This window comes from Anticarsia gemmatalis, chromosome 11 (genome assembly GCF_050436995.1).
Source record: "Anticarsia gemmatalis isolate Benzon Research Colony breed Stoneville strain chromosome 11, ilAntGemm2 primary, whole genome shotgun sequence".
NCBI classification, from domain to species: Eukaryota; Metazoa; Arthropoda; class Insecta; order Lepidoptera; family Erebidae; genus Anticarsia; species Anticarsia gemmatalis.
This window is the reverse complement of record NC_134755.1, coordinates 12875816-12902431: the sequence shown is the minus strand read 5'-3', so window position 1 is coordinate 12902431 and position 26616 is coordinate 12875816. Positions and strand designations below refer to the sequence as shown.

Here is a 26616-nt window from a genome sequence, read left to right as displayed (position 1 = left end):
ATATGTATGTACTGCACAGAATTTAATGTAATTTGTTACAGTAACAAAACACAAAATCTGGATGAATACATTTTTTACCAAAGAAATACATACATATTTTCACATGGACGGAGCAGCGGGCAGAAACTACTGTAATTATATCTACGCTAGTACCCAAAAGTAATAATGTACATGTAGTTTATGCAACAAATAATATTTTAAAAAAGAACGTTCACTTTGTTTGACTCCAGGCCTTGAACCATCTCCCTGAAAAATTTCATCAAAATTGGTTCAGTAGTTTAGCAGCAATAGCGTAACGGACAGACAGACAGGCAACCACATTTTTATTATGAGTATATGTGAGGTAGTCAGTCGCATTTTTAATAAGGTGAACTTCTAAAGGCTATCAATTGGCCTTTGCCCCTAAAGCGAGACAAAAATAGGTTTATTTGTGTGTATGTAATGTAGATCACACTATTTCTGACAACTGCGTTCAATGACAAACTGTCTAGGTCAGCCGTAGAGACGGGGTTAATGACCTTTGTACGTGATTTTCAGGTGCTAATAAAATAAGAGGTTTTGTCACGTTAAATAAGGTAGAAAAGTGATTAGTTGTGGTATTGCATGATATTTTGATGTGTGTAGTGAATTTTTGATGTAATTGTTACCAGCTGCAATTATGTGGTGGTGAGTTTTCAAAGTAGGCAGCTGTTTTGCTGTTTGATCAAATATAGGTGAGCGATTTGAAGCTCAAAGAAGGAAGTCGAAGTTATTATACTGGATTGTTAATAAAAAAAAAATACAGTGGAATTGAGAACCTCCGTTTTTATAAAGTCGGTTTAAAATATATTTAAAATGTCGAAACTCTCTCGCTCGTCTCGAAGCTAAGTTGAGTTTTTTTTTGTTGAAAAAGACAACTTACATATTATTATTGTCTCGTTAGTACTTGATAATTTGTGACGCTCACAATCAGGTTGGTTTACGACTTTAAAGGTAAGCAAACTTTAGTATAGTTAGTATGATAACTAACTAAGTTTATTTTTCTACCCATTACTGCCTCTCTGCAGGGCAAGGGTCTCCTTTCAAACGAGATAGGAGTTAGGCCTATTGCGAGTTGGGGACTTTAGGTGGAATTTTAGAAGTAAAATTCTGAAGAACTCAAAACCCATTCATTTCTTTTCCTAATTAAATCAAAGTTTTAACCAGTTCATATTACTCTAATATTTACAATTTCATCACACAACAAAACATGAATGATTGCCTTCAAGCAATTGGTATCCGATGAGGAATAACGACAACACGTTCAATTGGCACCGAGTCTGCATCCAGATGTAACTGGTGTTTATTGTTGTAATACTGACAAGTGATATTGACGCAGTTACATTGACGATTCATATGGGAAGACTGTTTAGGTGGATGTAGAAGAAGGGACTTTTCCATCTCTTTGATCTTTGGCCGGGGTTTACCGCCAATATAATGATTCCAAAGGAAAAGGCATTTTGCTAATCAGCGGTTTAAAGTAAAAAAACTTTTCTTGTCATATTTTTTATTCTATTCCATTTCACTGACAACTTGCTGGGTCAGTGTGGAAGACTATCGCCTAATTATATTGGCCTTTGAAAAATGATCCAGAGCCTCTTACTGGTTCAAGAAATATATTTTCTTCAAATAATAGAACCTGTCACGCACTTGGCTAGTGTGATGGATTTAGTCCCAATTCAATTTTATGTTAATGAAGCTCAATCCCAGTTCAAATCCAATCAATCTCTATAGGAATAGTTTACCAGGCATTGTCATTATTTGTCATCTTCCTTTATAATAAAATCAATAAATGTACATTAGCGCATCCTGAAACGCTCTACTTTACGCTATTCAACAATCTTACAACGCGAACAAAGCCTGTTGCATTCCTACGTAACCAACCACTAGCTGATTCAACCTGTAGCGTCACCAGTTGATCTTTAACTCCTATCTTAGAAAAATCTAGCTTTTAAATCTATTTTCTCCTCCATTTCTAAAGTAACAATACCTCCATTATCCCTGTAAACCTATACCTTGTAAACAACATTGCATTAGCGTCTATTATTAATCTATTGTTTAAAACAATAGCAGACAAAGCAGCATCTTTCATAGAAGTATTTTATCTCAATCGTGGGCGTAGACGTCTCATTAATAGATGCACTTAGAAACTTGATACCGCTCTCAGCTATCTAATCAAGTAACGTACTTTAAAGCTCTGTTTGTATAGACATGTGGAACTTAATACTAAGTAATGACTAAGCAAATTTTCAGCTTGGTTAAGTGAATTTTATAAGGTCAAGTTTTAGATGGGAGAACATTTACAAATTGTATGTCTAAAAAACATGTAGTGCTCAACAGTTTATGTGGAGTTGGCCCTAATTGGTTGACCACCAGTCAATGTTCTGGCATTTAAAGTCTGATAGTACCATGTACATTTTTTTTTATCCATTACTGTCCCACTGCTGGTCAAGGGTCTTCTCCCAAACGAGGGAGAGGTTAGACCTTTACTGTACAATAGAAAATTTCAGTATTTTATTTTTTACAGAATACTAGCCCACATTGATATTGAAAATATGTTTAGGAAAGATAATTATTTCTATGTATAAAGTTACTAAATAGAGCATAATTATCATTTTCAATGATTATTGCTAATCAGTTTCTGGGTTCGTATTAGTCATAATGTTTATTTACTTCCTTATTTAATATGATTTATTTTCCTTGTTCCCTAAATATAACTGTGTAATTTAACTAACTAATCTGACAGTTAAACTTTAATTTCGAGTATTAATATAATAAATTTGAAGTAACAATCACGATATACTTTTTTTAAAAATGTAATTTTTGAGAACACGCATTCTACCTTGAAATCCCTAACCTTTCGGTGCAGGTTACACTCACTTGCGGCCACGGCAATTCCTGTATCTTACTATATATTAAACACGCAACGTGAAAGTTAACTTATAGCTATGAATGGTACCTTTGTGAGAAATTATAATTAGTTTCTTTTAAGTATAAAAGTATTAGCAACTCTTCAAACTTCAAAGACATTAAGTTTTGAGAAATATGCTGCCTTCGAAACAACAACCATTTATATAACAAATCATCTGTAAACTCAGAAAAACAAGCCAATCAACGGGTACAATCACCAAATAATCCACCAACCGCGGTCTCCTTCATCTTATATTAATCCAACGTACTTGCATTAACACCAATCAGCTTTAATTGCAACATATCTGCCATTCACACCGCTCCAGACAAAACCGGTTATATCCAGTCATAGCTGGTTGTATCCTGGCCCAAGTTGCCATAGTAGCAAGGCTAATTGTAGAGTTGCGTCATACATCGCAGGTTCGAACCTTCTGGAGTCGGTGAAGGCTGATGTGTAAACAGCAATGGACTGCTAATGGGTGGTTTGCTTGGGTTTGATGAAACTCTATATGTATGAGAGCCTGCACTCTTCATGTTTTTAGTTACTCTTATTTAATCGCTGTAGTTATTTACTTACTACTAATATAATGAATGCGAGAGTTTCTAGATATGTATGTATGGATGTTTGTTACTCATTCATGAAAATACTACTGAACCGATTACGATTAAATTTGGTATGGAGGTAGCTAACGACCCAGAATAACACATAGGCTTTTAATCCCGGAAAGAAAGTAATATGGCTCGTAAGACGTTATGACTGACTCTGTGGCGCGGTCGGTAGTGTAACTGGCTTAAGGACCCGGGTTCGATTCCTGCGTCAAAGTACTTTCGATTTCTTTTCATTTAATTATTTTAGAATAAAACTCAATAGTATCCTAAAATTTGATAATGATTCTGACAAATAGGACTGACATTATTAATGACGAAACGTGTCTATATTTCATACACCTCTGCTTACACTTTGGGGTAAAACCGTCGTGATACTCATATACGTTAAATACAGCCTTCTTATAATCATTTAACACAACATATTCTGCAATACATCAATCGATACACTTAAGTATTCTATCCATTCTCGTCATCGCCCATCTGTACGAACACTAGATAGAAGTGGTATCAACCAGTTGCATCGATATTATGATTGATTGAATTGATGATTTATCTGGTAATGATCTAAATGTCGTTGGCGCAGATTGGTAACGTCTGGTAACCAGGAATTGCCAATTTAGACTATTATAATAATATGAAGCTTACAATGTTGCCTTTGCATCACTAGAAAGGCAATTTGCTTATAATATCAACGACTAGTTAGCTATCCACATATTTTGGGCGAAAATATGATCAGCAGCGCAATTCCCTATCAGTATTGAATATCGACAATCGGATAGCTATCTAAATATATTGCTTGAAAATGCAATTAGCGCCTCTGGCGAGTGCAGAAGTAACTATTTTTAAAGTTCATTTTAAATGTCAAACGTTCTGTAGTACAGACTGTATTTTTAGGTGTTCTTTTATAATATTTGAAAGACCTGCAGTTGTCAAAACTGAAGGTCTATTTTGCCCCCTTTACTGCATGCAATCCTTGTTAAATTATTCAAAAGTTTATAAGTATAAAAAAATGGCATGTTGCGGTATAGGAAAAAATATTGATAAGAGAAATTGGAATCAAAAAAGTAATTACTACAGAAATCTTATGGTATTGATGACGTAACTTAAATTCGACATCAGTTTTAAATTCAAGATAAATGAAGAAAATCTTATTTTAATTGCTGCTGTTATCATGAAAACATGAAAAGCCTTTTAAATAAATCTGCTGTATATTTTATTGCGTTTCAATGTTAACATCTTGTTAAACAAGGGGGTTTGAAAGCTATGAGATCATCAAGGAAATGAATAACAGTATAAAGAAAATGTAGAAATGTAATTTTAGGAAATAAAGAGAATATATTTTTTTGAATTCATTTACGGAAAGGAAGCAGTGATAGACGAGTGGTATAAGTTGTCACCTCCCACGCAAGTGGTCGCAGGTTCGAACCCGAGGCAACACACCAATGACTTTTCAAGTTATGTGTGTATTAGAAATAATTATCACATGCTCCAACGGTGAAGGAAAACATCGTGAGGAAACCTTGCATGCCTAAAATTTGTTTAATACATTGATTGAGGGCATGCAATGTTCCCAACCCGCACTTGGCCAGCGTGGTGGACTCAGGCCTGACCCCTCCCTCATTACGAGAGGAGACCCTTGCCCAGCAGTGGGACATTAATGGGTTAAATTTATTTATTATGGAAAGAAAAATATCAGTTGATTAGTAGATGTCCCACAAAACTACTGATGCAAGTTGACTGTTTTTATAAATACGTGTACAATAAAAAATCTAGGGGCTACTTTTAATACCGAGATTACTTCGTTTTAGGTATAATTTTGTAACTTTAACAAATTCTCCCCAAATGAACTGAATATGTCGCTTGGGGCGCTGATTAAAAAAAACATCTATACTTATAATAAATCTGTAGAGAGGTAAATTCTGTACATTGAATATATTTAAAAAAAAACCAATGGGGGGTGTTTAGTAACGGATACTGATACCGAATCTGCAATTTATAATTTTCTTTTCTGTCTGTCTGTCCTCCGTCTGTATGTTACGCTCTCACGTAAAAACTACCGGATAGAATGCACTGACATTTGTTATATGCATAGAATAAGTAGTGGAGCAAGTATTGGGATACTTTTTATCGCATAAAATTTCATAGATTTTTAGAAAATTGAATAAAATACGTAGAAATCGTTTGAACCTGCGTTTCCCTAAAGAGACCATAGATGGCATTGCAATTCATTTCACAACATTCGCATATGGTTAATGCGGTGCCTGCCGTATCGATACCTGTTGTTAGCACCAACCAATAGATGGCGTTATGGTCAGCAACACAGCATGTTTTTCCTAATTAATTTATTTTGATTGCTTTATAGTAAAAAAATACCTTTAAAACAGGCTATACATTTATAAGATTTTCAAACATAAATGTTGTATGATATATTAAACAAAAATGTTGGTTTACGTGGGTCCGGATATCCTAGATGGCAAACCGAGTAATTTCGTTTGTTGTCGTTGTTCGCCGCAACTAACAGATGACGTTGTAGTTCGTAACACGTAACCAAATTAATTGGTTGCATTAAGGAAATAAATTGGATAGCTATGAAACAGACTATGTGGTAAGTTTTAAGAAATAAACGACAGATGATATATACAAAATAATTACGGGTTACGCGGTTTCGGACGTATCAACGCAAGTATACCTACATTATTACGCGTGTGAAGAGCTGCGGCACAGATAGGTCTGTCTGTACCCATAATAATATTCTGAATCCAGACGGGTAAGCAATGGTCAGTCTATAATAAGGTATTATATTTTACACTGTAAACTGGTACGGATACAGACGAGAGCGGAAAAGAAGGTAACCACAGGAAATCAGGCCTGCCTGAGCCTGTGTCACATTGTGTGCTCTTCGGGTCCCTTTCGTAAATAACCATTAGATGACAAAAGAGTTGTTAGCATTTTTATGTGTAGGTGTGTAGGTAGTGCTTCGCAATTCGTGTGCTCAAACGAATAAGCAACAGTACGAAATTCACGCGAGCAGAGCCGCACGGGTCAGCTAGTATCTAATATTTAGTATCCATAGTTGGAGTCGGCTTCCAGTCTCACCGGATGCAGCTGAATACCAATGTTTTACACATCTTATATTAAGTAAGACTGCTAAACCGTTATTAAAGTTCGAAAATTTGTACGCAAGCAGAGCCACGCGGCTCAGCTAGTTTGTTTTTAGTTGGGGTGTAGAAAATCGTGCTATAATACTAAAAGCTTAACTTTATCAGACAGACAGGCTCTATAGGTCTGTCAGTAGTATATAAATTAGCCGGATGATCGCACACGTTATTACATAGATAGTAACAATGTGGAAACCGGTTACAACTAGTTATATACATGAAATATTGATAACTGAAACTGAAGTACATCTATTTTTAAACACACGCGATTGGGACTAACATTGTTAATGGTGAAACGTAAATATATTTCGTACACCCCTGCCTACATCTTTGTGTATAACAGGCGTGATATTATGTATGTTTGTGTGTATGTGTGCGATTTGCTTGCTAAATTTGTCATGAAAGAAGTTTTTCTGACTAACTGATAAGATTTCAAGGCTAAACAGAAAATTTAAAAATTTTGTATCGTCGTAGATCATATCCTGAAAACCGCAATACAGAAGTAAATAACTATCTAACAGAGTCGCAGCTGCAGCAGATCGCGCAGATCAATATCTGAGGTAAAGCCATGCTTGCCGAGGTTGATCTGAGGATGGTAGACCATCTTATACATATCGAGTTCCTCCGTGTTGCAGAAGGCACGTAAAATTTTGGGTCTCGGCGGCCATTTTCAAAGATTTTGGACAGTCGTTAACAGTAGTCCGTAGCTTGAAAGTCTGACAACCAGTTTTACCGACGGATATCATGTTATATCCCAGGTAACTGGGTTGTGCAGGACAGATAGGCAGTCGCTCCATGTAAAACACTTGTATTTAGTTGCATCCGGTGAGACTGGAAGCCAAGTCCAACATAGCTTGGAAGAAAGACTAAGCTCAACTAAGCTTATGTATAGAGTCGCAGCTTATGTCCCGGAGAAGATATCACATTGATAAAATAACAATCCAGTAGTAGGTGAAAGATTTTATGCAAAGAAAACCAGTAGAGCTGATTACTATATGTTATCTCGAGCTGTTTACAAAAAGACTGTGGGTGAATCAACCATGTTTAAGTCAGGTTATGTCAACGTCTGTTTGGGTCACTTTTAGAGAATAGGTTTATTGACCATTTGATTGTAGTAGGTTAGTAAACTGAGAGTGAATTATTGTGAAATATTGAGTAAGAATGGAAGAAAATCCATCGTAATCTATACTATAATATCTATACTAATATTATAAAGTTGAAGAGTTTGTTTGTTTGAACGCGCTAATCTCAGGAACTACAGGTGCGAATTAAAGAATTAATTTTACTGTTGGATAGCCTATTTATTGAGGAAGGCTAAAGGCTATATACCATCACGCTACGACCAATAGAAGCAGAGTACCGGTAAAATTAAAATTGAGGAGCAACTTTATAATGTCATCTCACTAGCGTTACCGGAGCAAAAAAAAGAGTTCTCTCTTAGTTAATTTAGGTTTCCGGTTAACCTCCAAACCCAGATATCAACTTTATTACCCAGGGTTACTATAGGTTATCCAATTTGAAAGTATATCCTACTGTCTGCTTGAAAAAATTGTTTCATAGATAAGTAATTTCTTCTTTATCTCGTTTCTTAAAAATATGACGTTATTTACAAACTACGCAATGTCCAGATTAAACTCAGGTTAATGTTTCATGTTATTATTAAGACATTCAATCAATGAACCTAATTATTACTCATGAGTTAAGTAAACAAGATAATTAATGATCGTTGTAATTATTTTTTTCATTTTGGCACTCAATTCTCAATATTAGCATGAATCTGGATAATTCTTACTCTACAGTATTTTTTAAAGGATCAGCATCAGTAGTAAAATAATATAAAGGGCAGTAACTTATGATTAAGTGTCGAATAACTTATCCGGAGGATAAAATGACAACAAATTAGAGCTTCCAAAAATCCGCCTAGTAAAGTCACCACGCCGCTACCATTGTGTCGCGAGGTTGCGGGTTCGATTCACAAATAAATTGTTTCGAGTCTGGTTGTGTTTTGTGACCGTTTTTTGTATGTTTGTCTAATAATAAATGGTCCTTGCGACACAAGATCAATTCTTAGTGCGGGAGATGTTGTAAAAAAATTTAATGAAGAAAAATATTATCGCCTAATACATAAATTTTAATTGATTTTCATTTAGATATTGTGTCTTCTCATTTTAATTCCAATAGAAGACCATCAGCTAACATTGTCCTTCGGAAAGACCTTCGAGAAGACCAACAGACCTTGTACTCTGTACTGACGTCATAGCCACTATCACTGGCTATCGTCCCGGCAGTAGCGAGATAAAGCTCCGATAGTAAAGCTTGTATTAACACCTTATCACGATCTATCAGTAACTGCGCAAATTATAAGCAATTACAAGAAAGTGAGTGGGCAATTTTGTGGGAAAATTGCCGATTTCTTGATTGAGTTTTTATTTGAAGTTTGTTCATATAAACAAAGTAAATCGCTATCATAAATAAAGTCTGTTTGTTTGTCTGTCTGTATGTCTGTTCGCTGTGAACACAAAATATACTTAACGGATTTTCATGCGGTCTTAACCAATAAATAGTTCTATTCACGTTTTATTGTAATATTTGGTAAGCGAAGCGAAAGCAGGTAGCGAGTCTATACCAATATTCTATGTCATATATCTGTTTGTTACTCTTTTAAAGCTAAACAACTGAACATAATATAATTCATTTAAGGTAAAATAAATCGCTCATGGGGAAGATGCTACTTACAATACTCTAACTTTAATTTACTTTTTTACTACATTTTTTGCTTAATTACTAAATATAAAATGTATAATTCCACCAAATTTAACCCTTAGTTAAACAAGTTCAACAGTTGTACCTTACCAGAAATAGCGCTAATTTCACATTTAAATATGCGTAAAATGAGTTCAAATAAAAAGCATCATCATTTAATTATCTAAGGTTAATTGGTATGTTGATCAACAGATGCGACAACCTTGGTTAACTTGAGTTTTAGAAGCACCACGTGTCTTTATAAATAGCACATAGCTACTGTCATGGCCGCCGTCCATCTTCTTTTAGTTCAAAACAAATAATAATAAATATGTTAATTTACTAACAACAACAGTCAAACGAAACAATCTCTATGGTCTCCTTCTCCTTATCTCTATGGTTAAGCTACTCTTACCGAGGATGGTCTGTGGATGGGTGACCATATTATACAGTTTTACAGTAGGTCACGGCTGTCATTTTCAAAAATATTTGACATTAATTATCAGTAGTCAAAAGCTTGCAAGCCGGTCTACCAGCCTTACTGAGTTGTATCGTGTTAACCCAGTTCTCGCGTTCGATTACTGAGTCATACAAACTAGGATTTTTTTTACGTTTTTTTTTCTAGATTTTCGTTATCCGATTTTACATAAAAAGCGTATATTATGTTTTATTTTGGGTTTTTAACTAGATCTGTACTTTTAATCACTTTTTCATTAAAAATACAGACCCTGAACTTGCCACTGCAACAAAATAATAATTACAAACGTTTCTCTCATATATACGTTCTTATCTCTTTTGTTTCATAATAAAAATAACTGACTTCCTGCACTCTATGTGAAAGGGACTGATAATATTTCAAATCATTTACTTGTTTGAACAGATCTTTGTAACTCCCAACTACGTATTTCATAAGAAATGGCTAATTATGACATGGGGAAGAGATTGCATAAGATGGGAAATTTTAGAAGGAAAAAGGAGATGACTTTTGCCCAACAGTGGAACACAGATGACGGCTGAAAACCGACTCAAAAAAATGAGGAGGCTTTCAGCTAACATCAATTAAAGAAGGAGCTACCCGCAGGGGATTGTCACGAGAATCGAACTTGGTACCCCGCCAAAATCGCAAGATTTACCTATAACTTTATTATTTCTAATTAATACTTTTGAACTTAATTTAATGTTGAAGTTCTATGTTAAAGACGGAAAAAATACTGTATCGATCAAATCAAATCAAATTATCCTTCACATTAACACAAAGGAAATATGGATTTTCCTGTGAATGACAAATCGTAATCGATTATTTTTTTCATTCAGATACAATACAATTGAATTGATTCTTGAAATATCTGTAATTGCACTGAATGATGACATATTTGTAAAAAAATAGAATTTTTCCGTAAGGATAATGCTTTTTTATCGATTTAATTTATTCAGAGGTACACATTTACGAAAAACTATTGTTTTTCCTGTTCGTTTGTACAGTCGCGAGCATAAATATGTATACACCTGTCATGACTTCAATTTTATGTCTCAAAAGTTAGTTGCACGTATTGGGCAACTATTAATTTTAATTCTTTGTATGTAATATAATTCATACTCAATTAAATATGTTTTTTACAAGATAAATAGTTTTCTTTATTTGTTATTGGTTAACGCTTTTCTTAAAGGTACGCAAAGTCCCCAAACCGCATTTGGCTAGCGTAGTGGACTCAAGGTCTAACCCCTCCATCAATACGGGTAGAGACCCTAGCCCAGCAGTGGGACAGGGATAAAATAGGTCAGGTAAAAAAAAATATCTTTGAAAATACAGTGGTTTCACAGTGAGTAACTGAAAATGTGACTGTTCCTGACTGTACCTGTTCTGTTACGTAACATTTCCTATTATTACCAGATATTGTGCAATAGTTTTCTCACCAATCCATATCCCAACCTATCTAGTCGTAGCTTAACCGAACAATATTGACAATGAAAGTCATTTTTAATAATAAAAAAAATCGATAGCATCTTCTTATCATTGCCGACCATCAACTGAAAAATTATCCACAAAATTTGTAAAAATAATTTGTCGTCACCTCTAAGCCTCTGTTCCTCAAGAATTATTTAATTTTTTAACACTAAAGGGTCGGGCTTAATACTTAACCTTTAAAATGATTTTTAAAGGAACCATGTACCACATATGTATATGTATATTAATTGTTTTTAAGGATTAAAACTATTAATAACAATAAAAAATCATGAAAACTAAAAAATAAGAAAGAAACAAAAACATAGTTTGCAAAATAATTAAGAATGAAATCACTGTTTTTCTAGTGTTAAGGAATTTTAACAGTCAAATGCTAGCTAATTTTAAGTAATTACGAAGTGCAGAAAAATCGCGCCTGCCATTATTGTGGGCAATAAAATTAATTATCATTTAGAGGAAAATTTATCCTCAACAGTAACAACTATTAAATGAGTGCAACAATGAATAAACAACAACATAGAGTGCCAATCACACGGTGGCAAGTGCCCAACATTTGTGATCAGACAATACATTGAAACATTCAGACTTATCTGCCGACCTTCTTGATGAGTTTAAATAAACAAGACACTTTCTTAAAACAATATTGTAATTAATGAATTTAATTGAATTGTTAATGAAGGTGAAGGATTCGATTCCATTTTGGGTTATTTTTTTTTTTGTTTAAAATTTGTGTTGTGCACGAGTATCTGTTTTGAGTCTGGTTAATTTATCTTAATAATTCTGTATTTAAAGTTCTGTATGAAAGTATGTTTATCAGTGATTTGGTTACCATAGTACAAGCTCTGCTTCTGTATGCTCTGTTTTTGCGGCATCTTGCCTTCTTTCTGCCAAAAGAGTAGACAGAAAGGAATCTTTAAATTATCTTCAATAAGTAAAGGTTATCATAACAATGTGTAATAAGGGCAAAGTCACAGAAAAAAACACTTAAAAATAATAAAATTACTGATCAAAATATGTTTTTCAGAAGTAAACCTGAAACTCAACGATACTTCTAAGGCGATTGGTACAGTATATTTATTAATGTATGCACTTATTTACCTATTAACTGTAATTACATGTAACAGGAAAATTATAACAATAAAATTATATAATTATTCATATGACTATATTTAGAGGAGAACTTAGGGCCCGATTGTCACGTAGTACTGATTCTCTACCACTATCGACTATCGACAACACTGGCTAGCTATCGAGAAATTCTGTATGAAAATCTGATCAGCGCCTGTAGCAGACGCGGTAGGAACTATTTTTGCAGTACATTTTAAATGTCAAACTCTCGTAACTCGATAAACTCGTTGAGAATCGCTGTGAGTTACAGTTGGGAAATTTGTATTTCGGAAAAAATGTGAATCAGAATTATTATGTCATTGGGATTTTCAACATAATATTGGAAATATAATGTATTTGTAATTTATACATTATGTAAGTTTAATAAACGTTTATCTAGCCGTATTAGTTAGAAGTTCGGTATGCTGTTTTTTTTTCTCAAAATCATTTTCTTTACGAATCAACAAGTTTAGTACAGAGCCTTGTACGAAAATTCGCGGCTGCTTGAGATACATAAAATTCTGAATTTCAATCATCAGTGACCTGCAGGCTTTTGCAGGGACCTGTTTGCTTCAACTACTTTTTTATAACTAAATACACATAATTATAAAATATAATTTAGCTAACTCGTACATACCGAAGTCGTTTTAGCTTTCTGCATTTCAACATTGCATGACCAGTAAAATACTGAACAGTTAAATTAAATAAGCTCAGTACCAATACTGTTATTTCAACGTGGAACATTGCACTGAGGGTTAATTAAAGAGGGTGGGCTGTGTGACGTCACAGCCGTCTCGGAGCCATTGTCAAGACATGACGCCATTATCTATCAACCCCTAAAAACCCTCATAATATACGTAATGAGAAATCTATATTATGTATTAAAAAAACGATAGTCTTTTTAATGGTAGTTTTTTCGAAATTATAAAGAACTTCATAAGGGTGTTATACACTTCTGTCTATACCTTCGAGTGTAACTATTTCTATGTATGTATGTATGTATTAAAGAATATATTTACGTTATACGGGTAAGTGTCAGATAAATTTATCCAGTAGATAAAGTATCAAATAAATGAGAAAAATATCTGTCAATATTCTGTTCAATAAGCTAATCAATACTTATTTAGAAGTCGCGAAATTTGCCTTCAAAATGAAAAGCTATGTAACACCTTAATATTTGATATATATCATACTAACTAGAAAGTCCGAAGGTCATGGATATTTGCGTGAACAAAGTCAGGGGCAAGGGCTTGTTAATCTAAAAATATTATGTGTAAAATATATTCTTCAATTGAAAAGCATACTTTTTATTGCAATAGTATTTATATTCCCTTACAATTTTCCATTAAAAAATACAGTAGCATGTTGTTCTGAACTTTGCAATTACGAGTAATTTTTTTATTGTAAATATTCATGATTCACCTATTTAATTAGTTAAAATTTGCTTTATACTTTTCTACCCGTCAATGACTAAATAATTGAAATAAAAATGTACATAAATAAATCTAAAAATAGTGATACGAAAAACTACGTCGTAATTTTCGCAAAAAAAAATACTGTCCTATTTTTTTGCTTATAAAACGAAAAAAGCTTGTAAAAAACTCACCTGCTTGTTCTTCCATGATTAAATACTAAACTTACACTAAAAGTTCTAAAAACTAATATCACACTTATATACCACTAAAAAGTCACCGTAACTATGTGACTGTAATCAAAAAAATCACTATTTAACACTTAAAATTTATCCCATTGGTTTCAAAAAGTTTTTTTTTTGTTCAGTAGTTAATTTTTAATTTGACTCGAGAGCGTGTGTTTCGCGGCATTTGTACGCGACTGCACTGAAGCGTTGTCTCTGAAAGACTGACTGAAATACTGGGCGCACAGTAGATGTTTCGTTCAGTACTGACTGAATACTACTGAAATGCGTGCGTCGGGAAAATTTTCTTTTTTCATGTGACCGTTTGGTGTGAGTACGTTTGGTAGAATTTTTGTTTTGTGTTTTGGTTTGTTGTGGTAGGTTTTTAATTCATACTTTATTATTTGTGATGCTGTTCTTTTGTAATGATGTAATGTTATTATTGATGGTACAAAATATTGGTTAAAAATTGTGAACAAGCTACTAAATGATATTTATTTTTTTATTCATGAAATCTTTCAATCCGCAATAAATTGTTATATAGTATTTAGAGATCTCATCATTGTCTTCACCTTATCTTATGTTTCGTAGGGTCATGTTCTGGTAATGCACCTTTTGCTTGTAAAAGCATGCTGTTAGGGGGTTTGATTGTTTTTTTTACTGTACGTCAATTCTTTTGAGATTCCTACATTTGAAAGGAAAATTTCGGGGAGTCTCATTCACATTTTTGTGTATTTCGTGGTATAACGTATTAAATAAATTATATTTTAACTTTGATGACAATGAGATATGATACAAATCCATACTTTATTATACTTTATTTTTATATTATAAATGCGAAAGTAACTTTGTCTGTCTGTTACTCAATCACGCCTAAACTACTGAACCAATTTGCATGAAATTTGGTATGGATATATTTTGATACCCGAAAAAAGGACATAGGCTACTTTTTACCCTGGGAAAATGACGCGTTCCCATGGGAAAATTCAGATGGCGGACGAAGTCGCGAGAAAAAGCTAGTATAAAGTTAAATATATTGCACAGCGGCTGAATAGACTTAAGTCTATATTAATTAAATTGAGATGGTATCATTATCAAGCTTTATAATATAATGCAAGCTTTGCTCACTTCGAAATCAGTTTTTTAAGGATCGTACCAAGTGGCGTCCTTTGGTATCTGCCCTTATGGGAAAAAGGCGTGACTTTATAGAATAGAAAGATCAAAATGACGTAAATAAAAAAAATATAGTTACCTTTTCCTTCAACTAGATAATACATCTTTGGGATCACTTACACATATAATAATAAAAAAAAACAAAAAATCAAGTAATAAATTACCACTAATATAACATTAATAAATAAAAAAAACAAATCAATTATATGTAAAGTTAAACTCTCACTTAAAATCAACTTCAGTTATAATTTCTTTACTACTTTAACAAAAGCTATTTTTAAACTATCTTTCCTTTTTTTCTCAAAAACGTCTGTACCGTTTAAAGTATACAACAAGACTGATAAACTAAGGATATAAACGTACTTATAATTCTCAATATAGATCAGTTTCAACACAAGGAAGTAAGGATCAGGGATTATTTGCCCGCTCACCTCGACCACATCACTTGCAAGGAAAACCTATATTCTTTGCAGTTTTATATAATTCGAGTATTTATTTATGGAAAGATTTATCAAATGTAGGTTAAGTAATACTTACCGCGGATACTTAATAGATGGGTGGCCGTTAAACATAACATTAACATACAAACTCAAAAATTTTATACGTATTCAAAGAAGTAATATTCTTATACCTAATTGTAAGTTGTTATATAAAAATGTGAAAATATTGAAGGTATCCAGGTACCTTATTTAATACCTGTAAATAGGTGCTTTCTAAATACATATTTAGTAATAGGAATCTTTATATTTTTAGCTGCGAAAGTCGCTGCTGATAGTTTTTTCACAGGTTCGATTTCCATAACTAAGTTTTGATAAACCACTTGCCATTTACTGACTAGACTACGAATTTTGGGTTCTAACTGAAAATTTTTTTAGTAAATAAAAAATTGCATAGCCCAGGAATAGAACCTGTTACAGGTTTCATAAGCTACCGATTACATAAATCACCGCATCTGATTGCAAAAGACGTAATTAATTAGTATCGGAAAACGTTTAAGGAAAATATTGTTTTGTATTAATTACCTTCGAAGTGAATTGTAAACTACTTCTGGATATGACAATATGATTCTGTAGTATTAAGTAAGGATACTGTCACGCGAAGGAATATGGTTCCTTATTTATGCAACAAGGTATTTTTCCTAACTATTTCTAGGACTGCCTCGGTGACGCGGTCGGTAGTGTTTACCATTGTGGTTATATACGAGAGAAATATGTTTAAAACCTCTGCCTTTGCCTTCGTGTATAATATACGTTAAAATATGTGTACAAAAAGTTATGTATAAAGATTAATTATTGCATTTATTGAAGAATTGCAAAGTCCCCAACCCGCACTTGGCCAGTGTGGTGGACTTAATTCCTTACCGCTCTCTCGTTAGGCAGGAGACTCTTGCCCAGCAGTGGGACAGTAGTAGATTAAAAATAATAAAAACCAGCCAAGTGCGAGTCAGACTCGCAAACGAGGGATTCCGTACCAATAAACACGTTTACTAGTATTGGGTTTTTTTATATTTTTAGTAATTGTTGTTAAAGTGGCAAAGGAAATACATAATTTAATTATACATCATGTCGATACTTTGACGTTCATTACATTTTGTAACATACATTTCATCCTTACACCAAGATATTATTTTTTGACATATATTCATTTATATATCAAAATAAAAGAACTTACAATAAACTGTACTAAACAATATATTTTCCTACGTTTCACGAACAGGGAGAGTGTTCGTTCAAAGCCAAGGTTACCGTAGAGTGACAGGGGGTAAAGTCAACATGTCATGTGCGCCCATCGTAGTATGACCTCACCTGCGTGTTTGATAGAGGTTATATACTGCTTGAATCTTATGTAAAATCAAAGCTTGTTTCCATAGAGAGAAGTAGAGATGAGAGAGACACTTGCTTCTTCTTTTTTCTTTTCTTGTCATTATCCCACGTTACTTTATGTTTTTCTCTAAAAAACATGCTGTAAAGGAGATTTAGCTTAAGTTTTTACAATTTCCTTTGGAATTATTGCTATAGGGGATCCTTTTTGCTATAGAGGAAGGTAGAGACCAAATAATGTCACCTTCTCCGATCCCTACAAACTTGTTTTACTTCGATCACATCCTTATATCTTGTTATACAGGATCACTGGTTACAATTATCTGGACAAACATCTGACCTTTTTGAAAGATTCCAACTATATTATCATTAAAATCATTTAAATTGAAAATGAAACTTTGTTAATTGTATGAATGTATTAAATTTATACAATAAATTAACAGTTTCATTTGAATTTAATTACCTAAATTATTGATTAAAATAGCCTGCTCTTAATACATATTTCCTTTAAAGTCTACGTGACTACAAGCATGAGATGCTGCCTTAATTAATCGTATTGCACTGAATACGTCAGGATACATGGAGGCTTTGCGGAAAATAGTTTTGAAGGATCTTTGATTATGTAATGTGAGTTCAAGTCTTATCTTGAAATTGAGTTACTTTCAACTATCCTAAAAATGTTTAGCAAGTGAAAATCTTACACTAAAAAATATACCGCAGTAGCACAATAATCTTATATATAACGGCATTTAAATTGAAAAAGCTCTGATGCAATTTTGGCAAATTAATTCAGTATTCACTAGAAAACCGGGTTGCATTTCAGGTACTTACTAACTTTTTTCACTCCGAAAATAAATACTTATAAAGTTAAGTAGTAGTTAGGACATTAAATTACCTAATAATTATGTTAATACTCTGAATGTCAGACCCTGATAAATGTCTAAAAGTCCCTCAAAAACAGTTTGCATTCCTTATTTCAGAGTTTTCAGCAAATATATCCTTATTTACGTCTGCGTATATCAATAATGCATTCCAACCAGTTTATCTTTTAGGAACTAACGTGTGAACTTGCAGGAATTCCGTTAGATTTGATGATCGTAAACACGTGTAGTGAACAGCTATTAATATCACAAATACCGATCAAGTTTAAGGGGATAACACATGATAATTTTAATGGGAAATATTGGAAAATTTGCTATTGAATTAACTTGAATAAATTTGCTGTGCGATTAAATTCAAGTCTTTGCCAAAGGAACAAAACAAAGAAAACAGTTTTTATAAGCTTTCCAATGGTGAATAAAAAGATGGTGATGCAACTTCCATACCTGAGACATTTTAAAACAGTTCTTAACTTCTTAAAGGTATGCAAAGTCCCCAATCCGTAATTGGCCAGGGTGGTGGACTCAAGACTTAACCGCTCCCTCTTTACGAGAGGAGACCCTTGCCCAGCAGTGGGACATTAATGGGTAAAAATTATTAAAATTAAACTTATTATTATTTCTTCTGTAAGATGTCCTACGCAACTTTGTTACAAGAAGGCAAGAATAAAAGCTATGATTAATTCCGAGTCTTCCAATATCTTTATGCTACATTTCAGCCAAACCATTCAAAAGTTTAGCATATTAAAACGTACCAGTACTAAAATAAATACGATTAGTAAAATGCTAGTGTGTCGGAAACCTGTACATAATTCCATACGTCAAAACCTGTGGTTTTAACCGGACATGTCTGACCATAATGTTCATGAAAATTCTTCATCAGGGTGAAATTATATCGAGGTTTTAAATGAAATATCGTAAATAATCGGGAGTACATTTACAGTGATAAAACGGCTTGCTTCCTATAATAATGGACCGCAGGGCCAACTTCCTACCACTGTCTGCATACAGCGCCCCTAGCGTATTCCGGGCGAACAATTTTCTTACTTGTAATTCGATTGGCAAACTGTCACTAGTTACGATCTATACAACATAATTTTGCATCATTAGCATCCATACATTATATAAATCGGGTCCGGCGGTTATGAGTACTATGCACCTATCTTTTTAGGGACATAATAATATCTACTCGTATGCAAAATATAACCATCAATTTATTAATTAATTCGTGAAGGCGTAACAGACAGACATTCATAATATTAGACTAGTACCTATACTTATTTATAGATAGTACAGGTGCCCGTGACGGTAAACGATCTTGAAGCACGCTAAGCCATTTAATTAGAACAAAATATTGCATAGGGAAGACATTGAGGGCGGCGTATTGACAATATTTAGGGGAAGCTTTCTAGCCTTGACTCTTGTTCACATAAAGATTTGTTTGTAATGATTCCTAATACTATAAAATGTATATGTACAGGGTGTCCCAAAACTCAACGATAATCCGAGACAGGATGAAAGGCCAAGTCATACCGGTTATAGGAAAAATTTAAAAAAAAAACCATATCACTTAGTTCAGCAATAATAGACACTTTTCAAAAAAGTTGAAATTCCACACATTTGGTCGCATTTTCAAGTCCTGTGATCACCAATGACACAATTTCGCTGTGTTTTTTTGAATTTCGTGATCTTTATTAAATATGCTATTAATCGTATAACAAATTAATGCACAAAACATTGTTAATTTAATAAAAAAAGTTAAGTTTTAGTGAGTCATCTTTCTCAAAAATATCGTTAGTCAACTTTGACGCTTCATACTGGAAAAAAAATGTACTACACTACCCTTGGCAAGTTATTTCACAAGTTGGCGCATTTAATCAAGATTTCAAAATAGTGTAACACTTGCCACTTTTCTTGCCATTAAAAATGTTATTTTTATTTGAACGAAGAGTATCCTCGCAAATGGATCGGATGCAGTGGTACAATTTTATGGCAGCCTGAATTCATGCTAGAGGAAGACAATTCGGAATTACTTTAGTTTTAGGAGAATAATTAAATAAGATCGATGGTTCGTTCATTGTTTTTTTTTTAATTATTATAACCTATTATGTTTATTACATTAAATATTTGTTATGGACTGACTCAATTACCTCTTTACTAAAAATAATTGCTTCCTCTGGCACGAATACAGTCTCTGCAACGGCGTACAAAAGATTTTTTTACCAGTCAAGCAAAATTCCTTGCATTTATTTCTTCTGACGCTGTGTCAATTTTCTGGCGAAGTTCTGATAGATTTTGTATTGATTTCGAATAAACTTTTTCTTTTATGCATTCCCAGTAAAAAATGTCTACTGGATTTAGATCGGGGGAACGAGGATGCCATAAAATTGTACCACCGCGTCCGATCCATTTGCGAGGATACTCTTCGTTCAAATAAAAATAACATTTTTAATGGCAAGAAAAGTGGCAAGTGTTATACTATTTTGAAATCTTGATTAAATGCGCCAACTTTTGAAATAACTTGCCAAGGGTAGTGTAGTACATTTTTTTTCCAGTATGAAGCGTCAAAGTTGACTAACGATATTTTTGAGAAAGATGACTCACTAAAACTTAACTTTTTTTATTAAATTAACAATGTTTTGTGCATTAATTTGTTATACGATTAATAGCATATTTAATTAAAATCACGAAATTCAAAAAAACACAGCGAAATTGTGACATTGGTGATCACAGGACTTGAAAATGCGACCAAATGTGTGGAATTTCAACTTTTTTGAAAAGTGTCTATTATTGCTGAACTAAGTGATATGGATTTTTTTTTAAATTTTTCCTATAACCGGTATGACTTGGCCTTTCATCCTGTCTCGGATTATCGTTGAGTTTTGGGACACCCTGTATATGTTTTTGTAAGTCAGTATTGTAGACATGCTAAGTCCTCTGCCCGCACTAGGCACGCGTGGTGAAAACACGAAAACATTAAACATCATATTAATAAATAATGTGCTTTTAGCAAGTGTATGCTTATGACCAAAGGAAAGACATTTTTACCCAAATATAAGGGACAAATATATGTATCCATCAGAACGAATAAGAATCTTTCAACTTCCGAACGGAGTGTGATAGACATGTTAGTACCCAACCCATTTTCCTCTCTTAATTAACTGGACTACATCTCAACAGACTCAGTGTTCAATCCGGGAATCAAAATCACGACCACCAATCGCATTCAATAATTCACATCACCTACACAGGTCGAGAAAATTCCGACATAATTTTCCTTGAAATGACGTGACTTATTTTCCATTCTTAACAAAGAACCTTTATTTTTTTACCTCCAATTAAGAACCATTACTAAACTAAGATAAAGTTCCCAAATTCTTTGAAATAAAAATATTACAGAGATACTATAGTCCGACAACTTACTAGAGAGCTATACCATTCAACGTGGCAATGCTGCCAGTCTTCTGGGCACGTTACCTGAGGAAGGCGATGCGGAGATACATTATGATGCTTTATTTTACTTAAATTTATTTAGTAGTATATTTCTGGTAGGTATATAAAGTTCGCATTTAAATGTATTTTTTTTTAATATGAGAAGAACTACCTTAATTAAATAAAATATATTTCATAATTACGTATTTAAACTTATTATACAGAGCTGTATAAAGGCGAACTTAATGCTAGAGGTATTTTTTGCCAGTCAGCCTATGATGTAGAGATTATTGTGGAGTCGTTTAAAAGAGGTAGGAGAGTGAGTTGAAAACGGGTTCAATATAAAGTAGCTGTATTCAAAAGGCCTTCATCAGCTGCATAAAATTGCAAGAGGTCACCTTTGTCCTAAATTCTAAATGTTATAATAATATACCTGCAGCCTTAAACCTTGCATACAATACCCTCTACTAAGTTGTAGGATTATAACAGGTTTAAAAACAATTGCCCATATAAATTTCATGCTAATTGTTTCTTTGTATGTTTGTACCGATATTTACTAGTTTGGTGTTTCGGTTTTGCTTGTACAAACAAGGTGTCAATTAAATGATTTAGCGGTACATTGCTAAGTGATGATTCTCTTGAACCAAATAATCTGTTTATTTAAAATTGAAATAATAAAACGTCAGTGGTCCAGCTGCTGTTATTGTGACTGTTGATATCAAAGAACCAGTTTCGATTCCCGAAGTATAAACTTTTGCTTTTTCTAGTAGCGTTAAATTTTGTAAATAAATTGAGTGAATTAATATTTAATGTTATTTTATGCGGCACTGACTAAGCATCTAAACTAAATGATGTTGACTAAAACTTGCATCTCCACTTACCCTTTAAAGAAAAGGGTTATTGTTAGGAGCTTGATATAATATAGTAGAGATGGATAATCAGTTCAGTATAGAGAAACCTCTAATCGCAAAATAATTTTTATTCTATCGTACTAGTATTTATAAGTCAGCGCCTGTAATTTATTAATGAGCAAGCTGTTGCTCTAACTAATCATTGCCATAAATGGTAATGTTATGTGACTACATAAATTAAAATAATATTCTTATTTATAGTAGCTCTAGCATCCCTTATTTCAGCCACTTAAGAATAAAATATTAGAAAAGTAGTCTATGTATTTCTATACAAAATTTCAGCCAAATCGCTTCAGCAATTTAGTCTTGAGGACGCTACAAACAGACAAACTGACCTTTGCGTTTATAAAATTAGTATAGAGTTTTGAAATTATATTCCCTATTTTAGGTCAGACAGATTTGGAAGGAAAGAGGGGAGGCCTTTGCCCAGCAGTGGGACACATAAGGGGCTAATAAAAAAAAATCCCTATTTAACCATTGCTCTTATTATTATTATTATCCCTCGTATATAAACGTGTAATAAACCAGTATAATCTAGAGTGTGTAGTGTTTCTCATGCGATGTTCGCGTGGAGTTCACAATTAACTTTGTACGGCTTTACTGTCACAAATTTCTCTTAGCTACGACTGATTGTACTGGGAGCAAAACAGGGTGGACTTTATATTATATTTATGAAGAGAATGTTTAGAAATTTACATACATAGGAAGTTATGTACATTAGACGAATCTGCTTTGTAAGAAAGCCTATCTTAGATGTTTGAATTTATCTGGTGCTTAGCGCCTAGGATTATTTTAATAAAACCACTATCATTAAAATCATTCTCTTGACGCAACGTGCCTCACATTTCATGTATTGTGTAGGTACCTCTCAAATATTATAAAGGCTTATACTAATTTTGCAAAAGGGCCATACAATATGAAATAGCCTTTTTGCCATACTGATATCTGTCTGTCTGTCTGTTACTCAATCACGCCTAAACTACTGAACCAATTTGCATGAAATTTGATAAGGAGATATTTTGATACTCGAGAAAGGACATAGGCTACTTTTAACCCCGGGAAAATGACGCATTCCCATGGGAAAAATTCAGGTGGTGGACATAGTTTGCGGGTCTCTATAAATAGTCGAGCAAATATATATTTTAGCAAGCATGAAAATTCCATGCTTAGCATTCAACAAAACACAGCATTAAACAAAAGAAAAACTTTCCTCGCTGCACACGTCTACAACCATTTTGATATTTTACCGTGATTTCTTCCCGGGGAAGGCCAAAAAACTATATTTATCAAAAAAACACGCGAGCTAAGCAATTAAAACAACAGCATTATCCTACAACAAATCTCTTCCTTATATTTCATTGCTATCTCTCCCTACTAGACTTGGGTCTCGAGTCCAAAGCTTGTCAGTACTTCACACAGTTCCGAAGGGCAGAGTCCAAGGCGATCTATAACTGTACCGCGGAGTATGGTTTCTGCTCCATACTTGACCCAGACCGTTTACGTAACAAATTTGCCTAATATTGTGATAAAATAGTGAGAGTCGGCGTATAAAATATAGTAAAATATAAAATCAGAAGCTTGAAAGTCTGACAATAAGTCTTACTGAAGGGTATCGTGTTATGACCCAGGTAACTGGGTTGTGGAGGTCAGAGATGTAGTCGCTCCACGTACAATACTGGCATTCAGCTGCATCCGGTAAGACTGGACAGCTTCCAGTCTTACCGGATGCAGCTGAATGGCAGTGCGATAGATTACTACCCGGGAAGGACCAAGGAACTATATTTATCAAAAACACAAGCGAACTAAGCTATTAAAACAACAGCATTATCCTACAACAAATCTCTTCCTTATATTTCATTGCTGTCTCTCCCTTTTAGACTTGGGTCTCGAGTCCAAAGCTTGTCAGTACTTCACACAGTTCCGAAGGGCGAAGTCCAAGGCGAGCTATAACTGTACCGCGGAGTATGGTTTCTGCTCCATACTTGACCCAGACCATCAGGACCTTGGCGACTGAAACAAATGTTTACGTAACAATAAGAACTATTATAGGACATTTTCGACATTCTTTTCTTAATTCTACTCATTAAATATGGAACACAATTAAAGACTTTTACACCTTATAATTATTGGAGAATCTTATCTATACTATACTAATCTCGGGAACTACTGGTCCGATTTGAAAAATTCCTTCAGTGTTAGATAGCCCATTTATTGAGGAAGGCTATAGGTTATATATCATCACGCTACGGTCATTAGGAGCGGAGTAGCAACGAAAAATGTTACAAAAACGGGGAAAATTTTGACCCATTCTCTTAGGTGACGCAAGCGAAGTTGCACGGGTCAGCTAGTAAAATATATAACGTGATAGAACCCAATAGTTATTATTTAGTTAGAATTCTTATAGGGTTATTCAATACTGTTGAAGATTCGAATTAACTTATATGATTCGGACATTAACACAAACATTTGTTTGCATTTTGGCACTGTTGCACAATATCATCTATCTATACCTTATCCGCCTAAGAAATTGTAGAATCAGCCGGTAAGTGCAAAGTATTATAATGGGAAATGGTCCTTAGGGCTCTGTATTGAAGGCAATACAATTTTACAAAAAATAGCTAGCTAATAACGAAATGTTACTAAAGTATCCTACAATTTTAAAATTTTATTGCACAAAAGACGAATCTGATTACGGTATAATCTTCAAGAATGAAAGTACTTAGGTCTATTGAGATTTTTAGTACTACTTCTAAGTAGGTTAAAGAAAACTGCAGTATTTCTTTACAAAGACCTTAATTTCTTCTCCATTATAACCTAACAAAATTAAATACAATACTGAACCCAGCTATGCGCAGGCGCACTCGACACGAACAGATAACAGACCATTGACCGTTTATTTTTGTCGCTCACTACAATGTCACGTTACGTTAGATACGGCCTTCAAAGGTCGCACACGTTTTACACAGATTTATACCAAGATACTGTTAGAAGTCTTCAATGATTTTCGATCGACATTCTTCTTTTTTGTTCTCAAAAAAATATTCAGTTATTTTTGCTAAAAAGTCCTTCTTTTTAGAGCTAAAATATATAAAAGCAGTCAACTATCGAATAGACATCGAGAAATTGTATACCTATAATTTAATAATTCCAGAACGGAGTTTGGAGGGACTAATTGAAACCTGTAGCGCCTTTGACATTTAGATATTTTTTTGTAGAATACGCTAGGGACGCTGACAATTTTTTTACAACAAACCAAATCATGTAATTGTTTCTATGTTTGATAAAGAAATGGTTAGTGTCTACTACTACCATAATGTGGGTTATTTCGTTACCTACGACTCTTTAAGCGAAAATATCTCGATTCTGCCAGATTTTATTGAAAATTGTCAATCTCGTGTACGTAGATCGTCGTCCACGGGAATAAAAATTGATAACTACGATTTGGTAACGTGCACAGTATATAGCAGTAGGTTCGTCCACTATTACAGGGGACTAGAATTGTAAAAAGCGAAACGTGCTTGCTTACTCTCAGATTTAACAAGCGTAATGTTATTTATTTATTGAACTTGTTTTTAAGTAATGTTTACTGTGTTAAAAACTGCTAATGGTCAAACCAATTATGATAAAGTTTAAGTTTACCCTAAATTTAAAATAGAATTCGGCTAAACTGATAAAGTAGCAATAATAACTGCATGCCATCGAAGTAATGGGATTTCCAGGTCAAAACTACTGCCTAAAACAGGCTCGAACGCGTGATACTTTGGTAAATAAACACAATGTAACGAACGTCCTATAAACGAGAGTTTTCCATACAAATAACAAACAATAGCTAATTATATGATAGTTGCATTAATATCAATATTGATACAGATAAATATAATGACGTTCGAACGGTGATGGAAAGAGAAAACTACTTAAACAAGAAGATTTACAATTTTGTATAATATAAGTAGATTTTTGACCAATCCGTAAAACATTTTCATTTAATTGACTGACATAATTCATAATATGTGTAGTCGTATGAACAGATCCCATGGTTCATCATGGACGAATCTTGTAGACCAGGTACCAATTACAAACTGCAAGTCATGCCGAAGAAAATGTGATAACTTTCTTCTAAACGTGTTTTCAATTTATTTTCGGAAAAACCTTCCGTGTCCTTTGATTTTCAGCTAAAATACCAATAAACGGTCACCTTAATAACCTCACTGAAAACAGTATAACCTTATTATTGATAGAGGTTCCTACAAATATTTTCG

At 33.6% G+C, this 26616-nt stretch overlaps 1 protein-coding gene across 1 annotated transcript in view; it reads right to left on the bottom strand.

Moving 5' to 3' along the window:
* The window catches only part of LOC142976686 (synaptic vesicle glycoprotein 2C-like), a 46902-nt gene extending 32468 nt beyond the window's left edge, over positions 1 to 14434 (bottom strand). Inside the window, exon 1 of the mRNA XM_076120187.1 lies at positions 14114 to 14434. Within this exon, the coding sequence (XP_075976302.1) occupies positions 14114 to 14129 (16 nt within the window). The 5' untranslated portion in view covers positions 14130 to 14434. The remainder of the gene's footprint in view (positions 1 to 14113) is intronic.
* Positions 14435 to 26616: the final 12182 nt, after the last annotated feature.